The sequence below is a fragment of the Daphnia pulicaria genome, chromosome 10 (genome assembly GCF_021234035.1).
Source record: "Daphnia pulicaria isolate SC F1-1A chromosome 10, SC_F0-13Bv2, whole genome shotgun sequence".
NCBI classification, from domain to species: Eukaryota; Metazoa; Arthropoda; class Branchiopoda; order Diplostraca; family Daphniidae; genus Daphnia; species Daphnia pulicaria.
The window spans coordinates 4,124,186-4,139,049 of record NC_060922.1 but is presented as its reverse complement, the minus strand read 5'-3'; the positions used below and the strand labels follow the sequence as shown (position 1 = coordinate 4,139,049).

The window sequence follows — 14,864 nt, the reverse complement described above, 5'->3', positions numbered from 1 at the left end:
ATTGATTCCAAATGGAAAGTGGTCGTGAAAAAAACAGGTTTGCGAATAGCTGAATCACGCATGTCATCGACCGACGACCGGCCATCCATTTGAACGAAACAGTTTGAACTGAGCACCGTAAAAAGCCTTATATTCAGACCACGTACGCACGGTATTTTTCATTACAGAATGATTCGAAACAGGGTTAAATTCTCCAACTTTAATCCATGTAGTATGTATTATATAAAGTAACGAAGTTGATTAAGTCAACAAATCTTTTAGTAAGTTACGATTGCTTGATTTTTAGATAATATTGTTGTTGCCTTCGCTGATAATAGTTATGGACATTTTGGATTTAGAGCGACTTGCTGTGCGTATCACGTAGAATTGCGTCGGCTATTCCGACAGCTGTGCGATCCAACCTGACAAGGAAAATATTGCTCAGTAACAAATTTGAAGAACAAATAAAATATTTGAGTTACTAACCAAGTAACAGGATTGGGTTTGAGCAATCCTCCTTCATAAAAACCCAAGTGACCTCCGTGCGACGTCAAAATATAGGCAGACCTATCGCGACTTTCTGAAAATGAAATGTACAAAAATAATATTAGATAATCGAAAAAAGCAAATATTAGAATAACAACGAGAATACTACGAACGTGTTTTAAACTAACCGGCATATTGCTTAGGCCAACTAAGCAAGGGTTCAGGAATAATTGGGTCATCTTGTGAATTGATAAAAACCAGGGGAATCGTAATATTATCCAGGTACAAGGAGCAACTACTTTGCGTGTAGAGGTCGTTAATCGAATCATATCCACTTACTCGTCTGTCGAACAATTAAAAAAAGAATTTGTTGACGCCATGTTTGGATAAATTTATGAGAAAAATTCAATACCTAGTATAAGCGTCGTCAAATTCAGGTAGGGTTGCAGCAGACAAAATGCTGCGTTCACATAGTTGATAACGAGATTTGACGTCTTCGGACAGAACAAGTTGCTGATGAGCCATTAGGACGCGTTTCATATTTTCAGTCATGATGTACAAGTAAAACCGACGGAAGTTTGACCACAGCAACATATGCTGCATAGCACTATAGAAGGGGAAAAGTCCAACAGTCAGGAAAACGTTGATAATACAATATTTAATAACGTTATCGTTATACCCGAGTGCGTCATAGCCTTGACAAATAGAGATGCCACCCATGATATTTTTCGGCATATCAGGTCGTTTTTCGCCCATATATTTGGTAACAATGTTGGCCCCCATACTGAAACCTACAAGAACCATCCTGCTGTGGAAATAATTCTCCTGAAGGTTGACAAGCATTTCATGGAAATCTTTTGTGCAGCCATAGCTGAAAATACGATGAGAAGTCAACTTAATTGACTTCATAGCTCCAATGTGATTGATAGCTACACATCTGAAGCCTTTTCTCTGTGCATGATGCACAAATGTGCGAATATATATAGATTCACTTGAGTTGCAAATACCAGGGCATAGGATTAAAGTGACATCCTCTGTTGACATTATAAAAACAAATTTAAAATGTAAGTAAATTCAGCAAAAGTTTGTAATAAGAATTCTAATATACCTCCAGAAGAGTGGACATCAAGAGGTTGGTAAACATCGTAAGTCAGGGTGGCTCCATCATCCAAAAGAAGTGACACCCTCTCTCCAATCGGCCAAGGACATTTCTTCCTTCCAATCAAACTGTGCATTACTGTTTGAATATGACCACTGAAGCCCCATATCCTTGTTGGAATGTATCTAACGAGGTGAAAATAATTTGAGTTTCAAGAAGAAGAATAACAATTGTTAATAGTTGTCACTTACGCTTGTTCCAGTTCTGGGGCAGTTTCTCTCAACAATGCTTCAAATTTTTTATCTTTGCACAGGATTTCAGGTTTTTTGGGCTGACTCGCAATATTTAGAATTCGGAAAATGAATAGCAAAATAAACGCGATGAAAGCTACAATAAAGGGGCTCATGGTGAATTCCTTCAGAGAAAAAATAACTTTTAAGAAAACTGGTGTAATCCTTGAAGTAACGTTTATTGGCGTCAATACCTGTTGTTGTTGGGAAGAATTGTTTCACTTTAAAGAAATAACGTATTCCTCACGTTACGCCCCTCATGCAACGTCTTCACAAGAAGACCGAGAGAGAGAGACTCGTACAGAATTTCACGTTTTCTTCGGTGTGGTATGATCTTCAGCCAACAACAAACCAGAGTGCCGGGATCCTTGATAACAGCATGCACACCATTGTCATCTAGCGGGAAAAACTTTCAGCCACACAACATAAAAAAACGGTACCGGTTCGGTCAGATGTAAATATAAATTTTAGCGGTCAACCAAAGACCGTTAAAAAAAAAGCATACAGTAATCGCACGCAGTCGAGCAGATAGAAAATTGCAGTAACTTTCTATTCGATAAAAATCCTTCAGAGTAAACCTACTTAAATTTAGGCCGGTAACTTCCACAGCAGTAAAATACCAGCCTAATCGGTTTCCTTTCGTGGGTTTTGCGTGACCTTCACGACATTCCACACGCAGTCAGAGATCTACGTCACCATGCAAGTTTATGTACCTTGGTACGTTAACTGTCGCGGGGCCCTCAATTTTTCCATTGACAATGTTCACAAATAGACTTTTGGACTCATTCCAAATCTTTTAACTCCGATAATTTTACTGATGCAAGTATTATGTGTGGAGTAATGTCCTTCAGTGCTTCTAATAAGGCGTGGAGATGCGGAAGTAAGAAAGGTACGACCAAACCAGTATACTAACCATATCAGCAACATATGCAGCACCTAGCCGCAAGCAATGGCCGCTCGCTTGTTCGTTCAGCCGTTGAGTTCAAGGTTTCAACAGTTCAAGCTTGTGACGAGCTTCGCAGGATGCAGCCAAGACTTTGAACTGTGATTTCATTTAATTAAACAACAAATTATTGATATGACAAAATATGTTCTAAATAACTCTGGATAAAAAAAGTTAACGATAAAATGTTTTTCTATCGTATAGTAGTACTACAACCACATGGGGAAAATCGGAGAAAAATGAACTTTGTACAAAATCATTTAGTCCAGCAATTGGCATCTAGTTGTCAAGGGAAAAGTTTATGGGGAACATGTGTGTGTGCATTTTGTACCCAAAAGTTTCGGTAACGACGAAAGACTGTGTCCATCGACGTTTGGAAAAGGTCATTGACTTCATGATGGGAAGCTGTCTGTACACCCAACGAGCAAGGACATCACTTGGCATTTGCATCTTTATTTGTATCCCTCGGCTTCTTCTTCTTTGTTAAAGGGTAGCAGGAGAAGCTGTTTGAAACAGCTTGCCAATTTTTTCAAGCGACCATTTTTAATGAGTTATTCGTGTGCAAACACACTGTTCTGTGGCGTTGCCATAGCATTTGAAATGTTAATAGACGTTTGGCACGGCAAGCTTCATAATAGATTCCTTGATCAAATAGAGTAGGTATACTCATAAACAATAAACATGAATATATCCTGCAACTATACAAGCGTTTTGCCGAATCAAAAATAAACATGGCGTTTCTTGTCGTCTTGCTTTCGCCGCGGAACAATCTGCGATTCAATTATAAAGCTCAATTTAACTTTCGCGGAACCAACTTGCAATCTGCCTGAAGTGCCTTGCATTGTTTGTTATTTTGGCAAGCAGTAAACTCTTTCTCCTATTCCTTCATTTATGATCGCCATCTGGGTACAGCACTCCCTTTGTTGCCTTTGTGTTGTATATAAATGAAAGTTTTCGCAGCGTCATCTCCAGTCTGAGAAACTGGGATCGCCAAAAGTTCAACAGCACTGCGGGAACAAGCTGTTCCATTTATCGTCGAGTAAGATCGGCTCGTATCGATCCTTAAAATTCTATTCGCCTTTTAGAATGAACAGAGATCGAGTTGGCTGTTTTTCTTTTTTTTTTTTCACCAATGAGAAGTGCAGTTATCTATCAAATAAAGATGGATGGCGAATCTCTTTACTCTCAGTTTTATTGTTTTGAGGCAGCGCAACGTGATTGAGTGTTTCCATTCCAACTTCTTTGTGCTCTCGTCCAGGATCTTCATTGGTGATGTCCCAGATTTTCTACAAAGGGAGGAAAAACGGATATTAGAAATCTTTTTACTGAAGTTGTTTATTTCATTTCTGATTACAGAGCCCGGGACAAGAGTGCCACACCTAATCGGGCTGGCGGCCAAGTCTTCATCATCACCGATTTTACCACACGAGAATGTGATGCAATGGCGCAATATATCAACAGAGTATGTACATAGTATGTGCGTATTGATTAGTTCGTGAATGGCGTGAGGCTGCGGCCCGAAACTAGGCGTTACCGGATAATAATATAGCGGAGAAAACCAGGAGAACAGCGGTTGTCACCGTTAAGACCCAGCCGTCAGCTCGAGATCCGGTAAGGATCGATCCTGAATGAACAATGTGGTCGACCAAGCCGTTTCCGTGGTTGCATAAATCGCCCACGCAAGCCGTAAAGCACGTCCTTTCATCCTTTTCGATTTGGCATTTGTTCTGCTCAAATACTTTGGTCCGCCCGTCACATCCACGGTAGAAACTCCTAAACAGTTTTCCGGATTATTTCTTTTTTCTCTGTAAATCTTCGCAAAACATGTTGTCTCAGATGGAGACATATCGATTCATACATACTTGACACGCTGAGATGGCCATTGTTCTACTCTCACGATCGTGCAAGCTTCCCGCGTGCAGCCATCTAATATTCCATGAGGTAAGGTGGAGGGGTTCGTCTCGCATTGGCTACCCTCTTCGGTAGAAGTGCAACTGTAGCAACGCATTGCACCATCTGTGTATATAATGATGAATGAGAGAATTAAAACAGCAGCGAAAACAATAAGGCAATTTGTTATTTAAGTCGGGGTGGGCGTATTGATCCAGCTACTTCCGGTTGTGCATCTCGCCCACGTCTTAGGCCCCCCCATCGCCCCAAATCTTCTCTCTCGACTGCGTTCACACATGTATGATCGCTGGAAACTTGGCTGTCATCTTGCCGATGTTATTCACCATGTCATGTGGCCGCTTTGGTATGCCCACCGCCCTATCTATAAAAGTTCTTGCAAGCCCCATGACGTTGTTCCTATGGCAAATCTATGCCAAAAAAGTAATCCAGATGAAAACCTTTGAAAAAAAGGAGAAAGGGACCCGGTTTTGTACGCACGATAACAAGCTACGAAACGAACTCTTGTATGAACGAAAAATATCTTGGCTCGAAGCCACTATATTTCCATTGATTCAATTTTCGCGCTCCTATTCCTTCTCAACGGAGTCGCTTAATAACATTTTCCCGCGGGGGAAAGTTTTGCGGCATTACAGGTCTGATAAACTATTTGTCGGGATTCAGCGAGTCCATAACCAACTACTACTACCTTATATCATTACTAAGTTGGCCAACAACAAAGACTTTCATGACATGTCTTTAGCGAAACCAATTCTATTAGAATTACCTAGCAACATAATAAAGTTACGCAGACTTCTAAGACACCAAACGCGCTTCTAAGAATGAAAATCGAGTTTATAAAAGTAAATTTTCCTTTTACAATATAAAAAAAACGCGGAAAAATCGATATTTGATTTGGAGAAGGAAAACGCAGCGCCATCTGACGTTCAAGTCTGAAACCGCAAGACGATTCAATGTGAGCTTTGAAACTTGAAAATAGGTGTCGCTTCGAACCGACGCCGACGGGACGAATCAGCACCAACTACGCACCGTCTTGGTAAGCAACCATGTGTTGCATCTTTGACACACAAATGACGCGTCAAAATGAAATCGACGTTTGCTAAATATTTCACGGCTGACCCTGAGGACTTCATTACGAACAAACTACGAAAAATTCAATGTCAAACGTCATTAAACAAGAATTTCATGGTTATTACTTTTTTCCATCTCTAGGGATTTGCGTTTTATCTTAAGAGAAAAGAGGGGGGAATACTTCTCTAATGGGAGGTGGATATATCTTTCATTGGCTTGCGGGTAGGGTGGTGGTGGAAGAACCGGGTTAAGTCTGTAGACGTACCCCAAAAAAGAGAAAGAGGGGGCGAAATAATAATAATAATAAAAGAAAATAAAAAAACCAGAGGGGTCAAAGAGGTTTTCCCCCTCCTTTCTTCTCTGCACACAACAGTTGGTGAAAGAAGAAGAAGAATTGTCTCTAGGCCGACTCGACACTGCGTGGTCGTAGCCAAAGTGCGTTCTCCGCCTGTCAATCGACGTGCAGGAAACCTCCAAAAACTGCTTTTTCAGTCGCTCATTATTTAATGTGCGTGTTGTTTGTTTTTTCTCGTTTCTCCACACACGAGATTGTGAAGGGCTGATATCTCAAAACCAGCGGTTTGTTGCCTATCGCCCCAGTCGTCGTCGCCGTGCGTGCGATTTTTCGGCATTGTACTGCGCATTACACGAATCGCACACACGACACAACACATTCTGTTTCCCCACACACAGTAGGAGGGTAGTCGACTTGTGCGTCTTAGTTGAGCAAAATGGGGGTCGCTTGTACTCTCAACACTACTCATATTCTTATGGATAAATATGTCAATGGCAGTAAGTATTCAATCTCTTTTACTATTCTCCCCCTTCTTTTCTCACATTTCAACTCGGGTTTGTTTACCTGTCAAATGGCTCCGATTAGTGGTGGTTAACAGCGATGTTACCAATTTGGCGAACAACACTGTCCGGATGATGACAGCACCAATAGAATTCGAAGCAATTGCAAACATTGTCGTGTTTTTTGTTTTGACAGATGAATTGGAGTGTAAGTTTTTTTGTTCGAATCACAACAATGACAACAACATCGGGCACTCGATGACACTACACTAACTCTCAAGGAAAACTAGCGTGAGAAATTAGATAGAAATTACAAAAAAAAAATTTTGTTGTGAAAGTTGTGGATTCCCCTGGATTTTGACCTCCCTCCATTTGCTACAGCCCAAGTTACTAAACAAAAACTGTGCCTCGAAATTCACATTTAAATTAGGTGAAACCCTGAAATAATAAAATAGAATAACTAAACTAATTTTTAATCAAGTTGTCAATTGCGACAAACTATTTGATAATGACAGAAATAAAAATTTAAATGTGGACTTTTCAAAACGACGTTGCAAGTTGTTGGGAGGGATTTTTCCCTTGCGTCTGGTCGCGCCGCCATCTTGGATAGAACGAAGGAAGGGAAACGGACGGCCTTTGTGGGGTTTTGTGTGCCACAACTTCCGTGCGTCGTTGTGTGCCTCGTTTCATTTGGTGTTTCATTTAAATAATTCGTTACTCCATCCATCCATTCTGGAATTTGTTATTCTACGCCAATTTTGCTCTCTCGAAAGCCTTCGATTTTTTTAACAGCGCCAAACTTGTCGATGTGGAATCGTGTTGACGTATTATGTACCCTGTTGGACAGCGTAAGTTGCCCTCGATTCTGTAAATTGTTTCGACCCCCGCCCTACAGTGTTTCTCATCTGTTATTCTATTAAAAGCTCTTACCACTCAGTGATATTTTCATACATTCACTAGAACAGAGAAGTAGTTTTTAAAAGACCTTGAGATTACTTTTCCTTCCGTATACGGTCGTCTGGGGTAATGATAAGTAAAGTGAAGGAACAGGGGCGTGCTGGCGTCATTTATACTTTTCATTCGATTCCCTCTACGTTTACACTTAATTAAGATTAAGAAACGTTTGTTTGCGTAGAAACGAACATTGAACGTCAGCACACTTGTAAGTTTGGCTAAAGATCTTTAGTCTTTCACATTATGAACCATAGTTCTTCAGCTCAGTAACATTATTCCCGTGCAAACTGAAGATGAATTCCATTGATATTGCTGGTCAAAGAATTCTTTGTTGCTGTTGTATCTTCGTGTTTGTGTTTGATGTTTCGAAATAGATGTGCTAACTCCTATTTGTTTATTTCTATTTGCAGCAGGAGCACTTGGCCCTTCAGGTGTTGGAGCCCAGTCAATTGTATCCAGTATCGGAGTGGGAAGTGGAAGTAACAGTAGTAGCAGCAGTACCAGTAGTAATTGTGGAACAAGTTTGAGTGGAGTGAGTGGTGGAAGTGGAGGCGGAACTGCATTAATGACTCCCATGGCCCCTATGGCCCCGGTTCCACCTATGATGCCACCAACTCAACAGCCCCCACCTATGGCTTCGGCCGCGCCGCAAGCTGCGGCACCAGAACTTCCTATGTTTGTTTGTCCACGTCGTCCAAATCTTGGTCGTGAGGGTAGACCTATCATGCTAAGAGCAAATCATTTTCAAATATCTATGCCACGAGGATACATTCACCACTATGATATCAGCATTCAACCAGACAAGTGCCCGAGAAAAGTCAATCGGTGAGAGAATAATTCATCTTTAAAATCGTCTTGGATTTCGCTTTGTTTACCATTCGTCATACAAACTTACAGGGAGATTATCGAGACGATGGTGCATGCCTACAGCAAAATATTTGGAGCATTAAAACCCGTTTTCGATGGTCGAAGCAACTTGTATACTCGAGATCCTCTGCCGATCGGCAATGAAAGAGTCGAATTAGACGTTACCCTGCCCGGAGAGGGAAAAGATCGTGTTTTCCATGTAGCTATCAAATGGTTGGCCAAAGTATCCCTCTACGCTCTCGAAGAAGCTTTGGAAGGTATGTTTATTACAACTGCCGATTACCTTTAACGCAATTTTAATATGTTTCTCCTCCTAGGTCGCATTCGTACAATTCCGATGGATGCCATTTTGGCTCTCGACGTGGTTATGCGCCATTTACCTTCAATGACTTATACTCCAGTGGGTCGGAGTTTCTTTTCATCACCTGATGGTTATTATCATCCGTTAGGTGGTGGACGTGAGGTTTGGTTTGGTTTTCATCAATCTGTCCGCCCTTCACAATGGAAAATGATGCTAAACATTGACGTCTCGGCGACGGCATTTTACAAGTCGCAACCAGTGATCGAATTTATGTGCGAAGTGTTAGACATTCGCGATGTTAACGAGCAGAGAAAACCTTTAACGGATTCTCAGCGAGTAAAATTTACCAAAGAGATCAAAGGTGGGTTCGCTGGTGGGTTGTCGCCTCATCCCTGTTCTTGTGCATCTTGATTAACGTTCCTGTTTCTGAATCCCCATAGGCTTAAAAATTGAAATTACCCACTGTGGAACAATGCGACGAAAATATCGTGTATGCAACGTTACTCGCCGTCCAGCTCAAATGCAGTCTTTCCCACTGCAGTTGGAGAACGGTCAAACTGTCGAGTGTACAGTGGCCAAATATTTCCTGGACAAATACAAAATGAAATTGCGCTACCCGCATCTGCCTTGCCTGCAGGTTGGTTCTATTTTGATTATTTCCCCCTACAACTCTATCAATTTTTTCTCCTGCAGGTTGGACAAGAGCACAAGCACACCTATTTGCCGTTGGAAGTTTGCAACATCGTAGCCGGGCAACGATGCATAAAGAAACTGACTGATATGCAGACATCGACCATGATCAAAGCCACTGCCCGATCGGCTCCCGACCGTGAGCGTGAGATCAATAATCTTATTCGAAAGGCCGACTTCAATAACGATCCCTACGTCCAGGAGTTTGGATTGACCATTTCCAATAGGTCAGTTATTGATTTGCAATTGTTTTACGAGTGACATGTTAAAAATGTAACTTCGACTTTGCTTTGCAGCATGATGGAAGTGCGCGGCCGTGTGCTTCCGCCACCAAAACTACAATATGGGGGAAGGACTAAGCAACAGGCGCTACCTAATCAAGGTGTCTGGGATATGCGTGGCAAGCAATTCTTCACCGGAGTGGAAATTCGCGTTTGGGCAATCGCTTGCTTTGCACCCCAAAGAACAGTTCGCGAAGATGCGCTAAGAAATTTCACACAGCAATTGCAGAAGATAAGTAATGACGCCGGGATGCCCATCATTGGTAATGACGAAATAATATAGGATTGTGAGAATGGGTTGTCATCAAATCGAATATTGTTTAGGCCAACCTTGTTTCTGCAAATATGCCACTGGCCCCGATCAAGTGGAGCCCATGTTCCGCTACCTCAAGTCAACCTTCCAAGGTCTCCAGTTGGTGTGTGTCGTTCTACCGGGCAAAACTCCTGTTTACGGTACTATCATTTACAAAACCAACTTGTTTCGACATAGACAATAATGAAGGTTTTTAATATCATTATGCCAATAGCCGAAGTCAAACGTGTTGGCGATACTGTACTTGGCATGGCCACACAGTGCGTACAAGCAAAGAATGTCAACAAAACATCGCCTCAAACTCTGTCCAATTTGTGTCTGAAGATCAACGTTAAACTTGGTGGTGTTAACAGTATCCTTGTTCCTACCATTCGTCCTAAGGTAAAACGTAAATCAACTACTTTTCCCACGAAAATGCTCATGCGTCATGTTTTTTTAGGTGTTCAATGAGCCTGTCATTTTCCTTGGGGCCGATATAACTCATCCTCCAGCTGGTGACAACAAAAAGCCGTCGATCGCAGCCGTTGTGGGCTCGATGGATGCTCATCCTTCGCGATACGCTGCAACTGTTCGCGTCCAACAACACCGCCAAGAAGTTATTCAAGAGCTCAGTGCTATGGTTCGGTAAGAAATTTGACATTTTGATAATCCGCATATTGAGTTTCATGTGTTTTTGAGGCTGATGAAACTTTCCTTTTTTCCCAGGGAATTATTGATCTTGTTCTACAAAACTACAAGGTTCAAACCCAACCGAATTATCATGTATCGCGATGGCGCCAGTGAAGGCCAGTTTAGCACCGTAAGCAACATTCTACTAGACTAAACAAACTTTGGCTTTCTAAAAAAGAAATACGTTCGAATAAATGACACGTTTTCTGTAGGTTTTGCAGCATGAGTTGACCGCTATCCGCGAGGCATGCATAAAATTGGAACCTGACTACAAACCAGGTATCACGTTCATCGTGGTTCAGAAGCGCCATCACACCAGGCTCTTCTGTGCCGACAAGAAAGAGCAATCTGGCAAATCTGGAAACATTCCCGCCGGTACCACTGTCGACGCGGGCATTACACACCCAACCGAGTTCGACTTTTACTTGTGCTCGCATCAAGGCATTCAGGTGAGACAATTTATTTCCTAAATATTTATTCAGTGATTTGATGTTTAATGTATTCTTCTTTATGTACAGGGCACTAGCCGTCCTAGCCACTATCACGTTCTGTGGGATGACAACCACTTTGACGCTGACGAATTGCAGTGCTTAACTTACCAGCTTTGTCATACTTATGTGCGCTGTACTCGTTCCGTCTCCATTCCGGCGCCGGCTTACTACGCCCATCTGGTGGCTTTCCGTGCCAGATACCACTTAGTGGAGAAGGAGCACGACAGGTAATATTGAAATGACGGTCGTTGGCAACAAGACTTTATTGATCTTTTATTGATTTCCAATATTTGCAGTGGGGAAGGATCGCTACAGGATTGCATTAAGAGTTACACCAGGTACATTTCTTTGAACGTTAAATCAACGCCTAGAAAATGACTAAAATTTTCTATTTCTTTTGAAACAGTGGAGAAGGTTCGCATCAAAGTGGCAGCAGCGAAGATCGCACGCCAGGCGCCATGGCTCGTGCTATCACTGTTCACGCGGATACCAAGAAAGTCATGTACTTTGCTTAAAAGTCATCGTGAAGTTTTTCCTCCCTCCCCAGTAAGTTGTCTCTTGGTCATCACGTGTATATCGGATGCGGATCAGTATGGAGTAGGAGTGTGGGGTTGTTGTATTTCAACGAGACTTGACGCTGTTTTTCTCTAGCTAGTTTGGAAGGTCAGCTTGCGAGCACAATATCCAACACATATTTCATGTCACCAACCATCATCACCACCACATCTCTGATCTGTCGTGCAAGGAGAAGCATTTCACACGTCCCTTTTAACAGAGCCATCCCCGGCGCAAAAGAATAATTTGTCCACGGCCGTCAAGTCTTTCATTATATTTTTCACGCTTATGGCGGGAGTCGAAACACATACTGCGGTGGGGTTTTAAACGAGACTTTGCACTTAAAATGTTTAATTCCCTGGTGGCAATTTAAAAAACACTTGAATTTGTTCCCCCCCCCCCCCACTGAAATCATCTCTGAACACGAAGTAACGGGAAGAGCGGTGTGAGAAAGGGTTAGAGATAATTTAGTAGCTCTCAACTACAATTGCATTTCCCCCTCCCTTCAGCATGTGGATGTAGTACGGACCAAGCAAATCGTGAAATTGCCCAATACGCATTTCCCCTTATCCCGACCTCGACCGTAGCTACTTCAAAGAAAAACGACAAAATCAAATTGACAATTCTTTTCGTTACCGATCTGTTTGTTTAACAAATCCACTGTCCCCCCCCTCTCTCTCTCAACACCGCTCCCAGTTTTTTCTTTTCTTTTTCGCGTTTAAAAGCATTTCATTCGTTTCCCCCCTAAGAGGTTGAGAGGACATCTGAAATCGAACTAACGGCGCGCGTTAATAACAAAAAGTCAAACTTGTTTCTTTTCTTTTTTTTTCCGGACAAAAAAATTTACCTAGGATAGAGAACCACCTTTATTATCTTTGTTCTTCGATACAGTTGTAATCAATTTCGAAAAAAATCTTTAAAAAAATACCAAAAAAAAAAACATCATCGCCCCTCCTCCCGCGCTACAAACGTCTTTCAGCGTCCGTTCAAAAAAAAAAACGTTTTCAATCGAAAAAAAGCAAAAGAGAGAGAGAGTAGTGTGTGCATTTAGAATCTGCTGGGAAGGCCATTTCGCCATGACAAAATTATCCTTGCCCCCGTAAATAATTCTTTCTCACACCGACATCGACCATCTTCCTCAAGAAAAAAAAAGCTAAAAAATAATAATTATGTGTGTGTGCGTGAGTGTACATGTGTATTTTGTTGTGGCGAAGGGGCGGTCCCAACGCAACATTCGGGCAGCTCTTAAAAAAACGTCCGGGCAGGAGTTGAAGAGGATAAGAAAATAATAATATCCCACCCACCGCACCTCGACGTCAGCCTGAAAGAGTTTGCTGGCGATGTAATACTATATACTACAACCCTACAATCAAGTTTGGCCCTCTCTCCTTAAAACAACAAAAAAGAATATCCTTCTTAACTTGTCTTGGTTTTCCTTTTGATTGGATAGTGAAATAAGTATCGTGTAGTTAATTAGTTGTGTGTGCGTGTGTTGCTCTTCTTAAATTTCTTTCATTTTGGACGGGAGGTTGGGAATTCCTTCGAGCGGACAATAATAGCCATATCGTTTCTCGGCAAGCGTGAGAAATATCAATTCTTTCTTCTTCTTCTTCCCTAATTTGTGTGTCTCTCTTCACGTCCTCATCTCACACTCTTTAGATTGGCTTTGGTTTCCCTCTTTGTCGCCTGCCGCTCTTTTGTCTCCCGAGTTATGTTCCCCGTGTACCTGTAGCTGCTTTATAAACAAAAGAAAAAATGCGCCGAATCTGTCTCTCGGCTACTAATTGCTAAATAAGTGAAAAATCAGGAAAAGCATTCAACAATTTTTAGGCGAGTCAGAATACCGTTGACATATCTGATCAAGTCTCCCCTTTATTTTTTAACCATCTCTCCCACTCTGTACTACCCGTCCTCACCGCTTAAAAAAAAAAACAATCCTTTTTCTCCGCTCACGCTCCCGATCCCTCCGACGGCTTCTTTTGAAAAACAAAAATATGATTTTGGGTTTACTTTTACCTCTACTGCATCATATTCCCTCCGCGCCATTTACCTCCAATGTGTGTGAGTGTGTGTAACGATTTAACTTTTATGTTGCGCGTGGTGACTTTTCTTTCCTTTGCAATTTTTTTTCGTCCAATTTTTTTCCTTCTAAATTGTGCCTCTTTATTATTTAGTTTTGGTAGGTCTTACGCTTTCATTTCAGTACGGGATTTTTTTTTTTTTTTTTGCTTTTGTTTTAAAAAGAAAAACAAAGATATGGGATTTAAAGGGGGAAAGAAATTATTGTTCAAAACCCTGGTGACAAAAGACAAACTTCTGCCCAAAAACTTTCTCAACTGAATCCGTTCAAAAAACTTTCTAGATAATTCGAGCTCTTGGGTTGGATCTGGGCTTATTTCCTGATGTTTCTGTTTTCTTTCACCGACATTCCAAGTCAGATAGGAATCCAAAAATCAACAACATAAACAAACTTTAGAAGTCCCATTCACGTCCCGTTCTGAAAGTTCCAGTCAGCTTTACTTCCATCATATAAAAACATAATCTTCACTACCCCCACCCCTCAGCTTATTACAGTTGAGAAACTTATAGGAAAAAGTCGGGACATTTTGATTTCAAATGAGAAAAACTTTAACGAACACATCTCTTTTCGGGCATATCTAATTTCGAGGAAGAAAGATGCGTCTCCCTCTCTTGTTCTCCTTTCTTCAACTCCTCGGATCAATCTCAGTTGAAAACACAGAATATTTGTTGCGCCTGGAATTGAATCTTAAAGAAAAAAAACAAAGAAAAGATTACATACGACTTTTCCGCTTTTGTAGAGATAACCCCAGAGAATGGAATAATTTGTGCTGTCTTATGTGGGGCAATCATCAGTGAGAATAATGTTATCATGTGTAGTCCTCATAAACATAGCTCTACTTTTTTTTCTTCCCTATCCACCTATTTCTGTCGTAAAAATCATGCGTCCACGTCTCGCCCTTGCATAATTTACCCAATTGTATCATCGCAAGGGGGAAAACTGTATCGTCTATAATACACTTGGGCGTATTAGCCTGTTTTACTCCCAATACTATTATTTCGTTTATTTAATATTTTTTTTACATAAAATTTTCCGAATTTCATTTCAAATCGCCCGCCAGCCTATGCAGTCATGTCACTAGATGGCGTATTT

The 14,864-nt window shown here is 41.3% G+C and overlaps 3 protein-coding genes and 1 long non-coding RNA gene across 8 annotated transcripts; 2 read left to right on the top strand and 2 right to left on the bottom strand.

Moving 5' to 3' along the window:
• Positions 1 to 113: 113 nt before the first annotated feature.
• LOC124314449 (abhydrolase domain-containing protein 2-like) lies at positions 114 to 2,193 on the bottom strand. Of its 2 annotated transcripts, none has more exons than XM_046779648.1 (8): positions 2,049 to 2,193; positions 1,816 to 1,979; positions 1,574 to 1,749; positions 1,145 to 1,499; positions 878 to 1,072; positions 654 to 808; positions 466 to 559; positions 114 to 401 (listed from the first exon to the last, which is right to left on the bottom strand). In XM_046779648.1, the coding sequence occupies exons 2-8, from the start codon at positions 1,968 to 1,970 to the stop codon at positions 335 to 337; spliced, it is 1,197 nt and encodes a 398-aa protein (XP_046635604.1). In that variant the 5' UTR covers positions 1,971 to 1,979; positions 2,049 to 2,193; the 3' UTR covers positions 114 to 334. The 2 variants fall into 2 exon arrangements, with proteins under 2 accessions (XP_046635604.1, XP_046635605.1); XM_046779649.1 differs by having other exon boundaries at positions 1,816 to 1,996; positions 2,049 to 2,163.
• Positions 2,194 to 2,353: 160 nt separating this feature from the next.
• On the top strand, positions 2,354 to 2,998 carry LOC124314517. The gene is made up of 2 exons (XR_006911276.1): positions 2,354 to 2,575; positions 2,679 to 2,998. It is a non-coding gene; the product is annotated as an uncharacterized LOC124314517 (long non-coding RNA).
• A 973-nt stretch (positions 2,999 to 3,971) lies between these two features.
• LOC124314482 lies at positions 3,972 to 7,060 on the bottom strand. Its single transcript, XM_046779700.1, has 4 exons — positions 6,636 to 7,060; positions 4,660 to 4,813; positions 4,332 to 4,570; positions 3,972 to 4,083 (listed from the first exon to the last, which is right to left on the bottom strand). The coding sequence occupies exons 1-4, from the start codon at positions 6,742 to 6,744 to the stop codon at positions 4,061 to 4,063; spliced, it is 525 nt and encodes a 174-aa protein (XP_046635656.1). The 5' UTR covers positions 6,745 to 7,060; the 3' UTR covers positions 3,972 to 4,060.
• LOC124314408 (protein argonaute-2-like) lies at positions 6,180 to 14,760 on the top strand. Of its 4 annotated transcripts, XM_046779556.1 has the most exons (16): positions 6,180 to 6,568; positions 7,936 to 8,350; positions 8,423 to 8,649; positions 8,710 to 9,066; positions 9,134 to 9,330; positions 9,387 to 9,610; positions 9,680 to 9,927; positions 9,989 to 10,117; positions 10,192 to 10,358; positions 10,417 to 10,601; positions 10,683 to 10,776; positions 10,859 to 11,095; positions 11,165 to 11,364; positions 11,434 to 11,475; positions 11,544 to 11,683; positions 11,793 to 14,760. In XM_046779556.1, exons 1-15 carry the CDS (start codon positions 6,508 to 6,510, stop codon positions 11,650 to 11,652), a joined length of 2,892 nt encoding a protein of 963 aa, XP_046635512.1. In that variant the 5' UTR covers positions 6,180 to 6,507; the 3' UTR covers positions 11,653 to 11,683; positions 11,793 to 14,760. The 4 variants fall into 4 exon arrangements, with proteins under 4 accessions (XP_046635512.1, XP_046635511.1, XP_046635513.1 ...); XM_046779555.1 differs by having other exon boundaries at positions 11,544 to 14,760; XM_046779557.1 differs by having other exon boundaries at positions 6,182 to 6,568; positions 8,710 to 9,054; positions 11,544 to 14,760.
• Positions 14,761 to 14,864: the final 104 nt, after the last annotated feature.

What these genes read in the sequence shown, in the direction of transcription:
- LOC124314449 (XM_046779648.1), bottom strand. Translation starts at nt 1,970, where the DNA reads ATGAGCCCCTTTATTGTAGCTTTCATCGCGTTTATTTTGCTATTCATT. An exon ending in GCCCCAGAACTGGAACAAGC is followed by an intron (nt 1,750 to 1,815) that starts GTAAGTGACAAC and finishes TCACCTCGTTAG; the next exon opens with ATACATTCCAACAAGGATAT. An exon ending in AAACCCAATCCTGTTACTTG is followed by an intron (nt 402 to 465) that starts GTTAGTAACTCA and finishes TTTCCTTGTCAG; the next exon opens with GTTGGATCGCACAGCTGTCG.
- LOC124314408 (XM_046779556.1), top strand. Translation starts at nt 6,508, where the DNA reads ATGGGGGTCGCTTGTACTCTCAACACTACTCATATTCTTATGGATAAA. An exon ending in GGATTGACCATTTCCAATAG is followed by an intron (nt 9,611 to 9,679) that starts GTCAGTTATTGA and finishes TTTGCTTTGCAG; the next exon opens with CATGATGGAAGTGCGCGGCC. An exon ending in GTGGAGAAGGAGCACGACAG is followed by an intron (nt 11,365 to 11,433) that starts GTAATATTGAAA and finishes CAATATTTGCAG; the next exon opens with TGGGGAAGGATCGCTACAGG.
- LOC124314482 (XM_046779700.1), bottom strand. Translation starts at nt 6,744, where the DNA reads ATGTTTGCAATTGCTTCGAATTCTATTGGTGCTGTCATCATCCGGACA. An exon ending in TAATCGGAGCCATTTGACAG is followed by an intron (nt 4,814 to 6,635) that starts GTAAACAAACCC and finishes TTATATACACAG; the next exon opens with ATGGTGCAATGCGTTGCTAC. An exon ending in TGGCCATCTCAGCGTGTCAA is followed by an intron (nt 4,571 to 4,659) that starts GTATGTATGAAT and finishes AAAACTGTTTAG; the next exon opens with GAGTTTCTACCGTGGATGTG.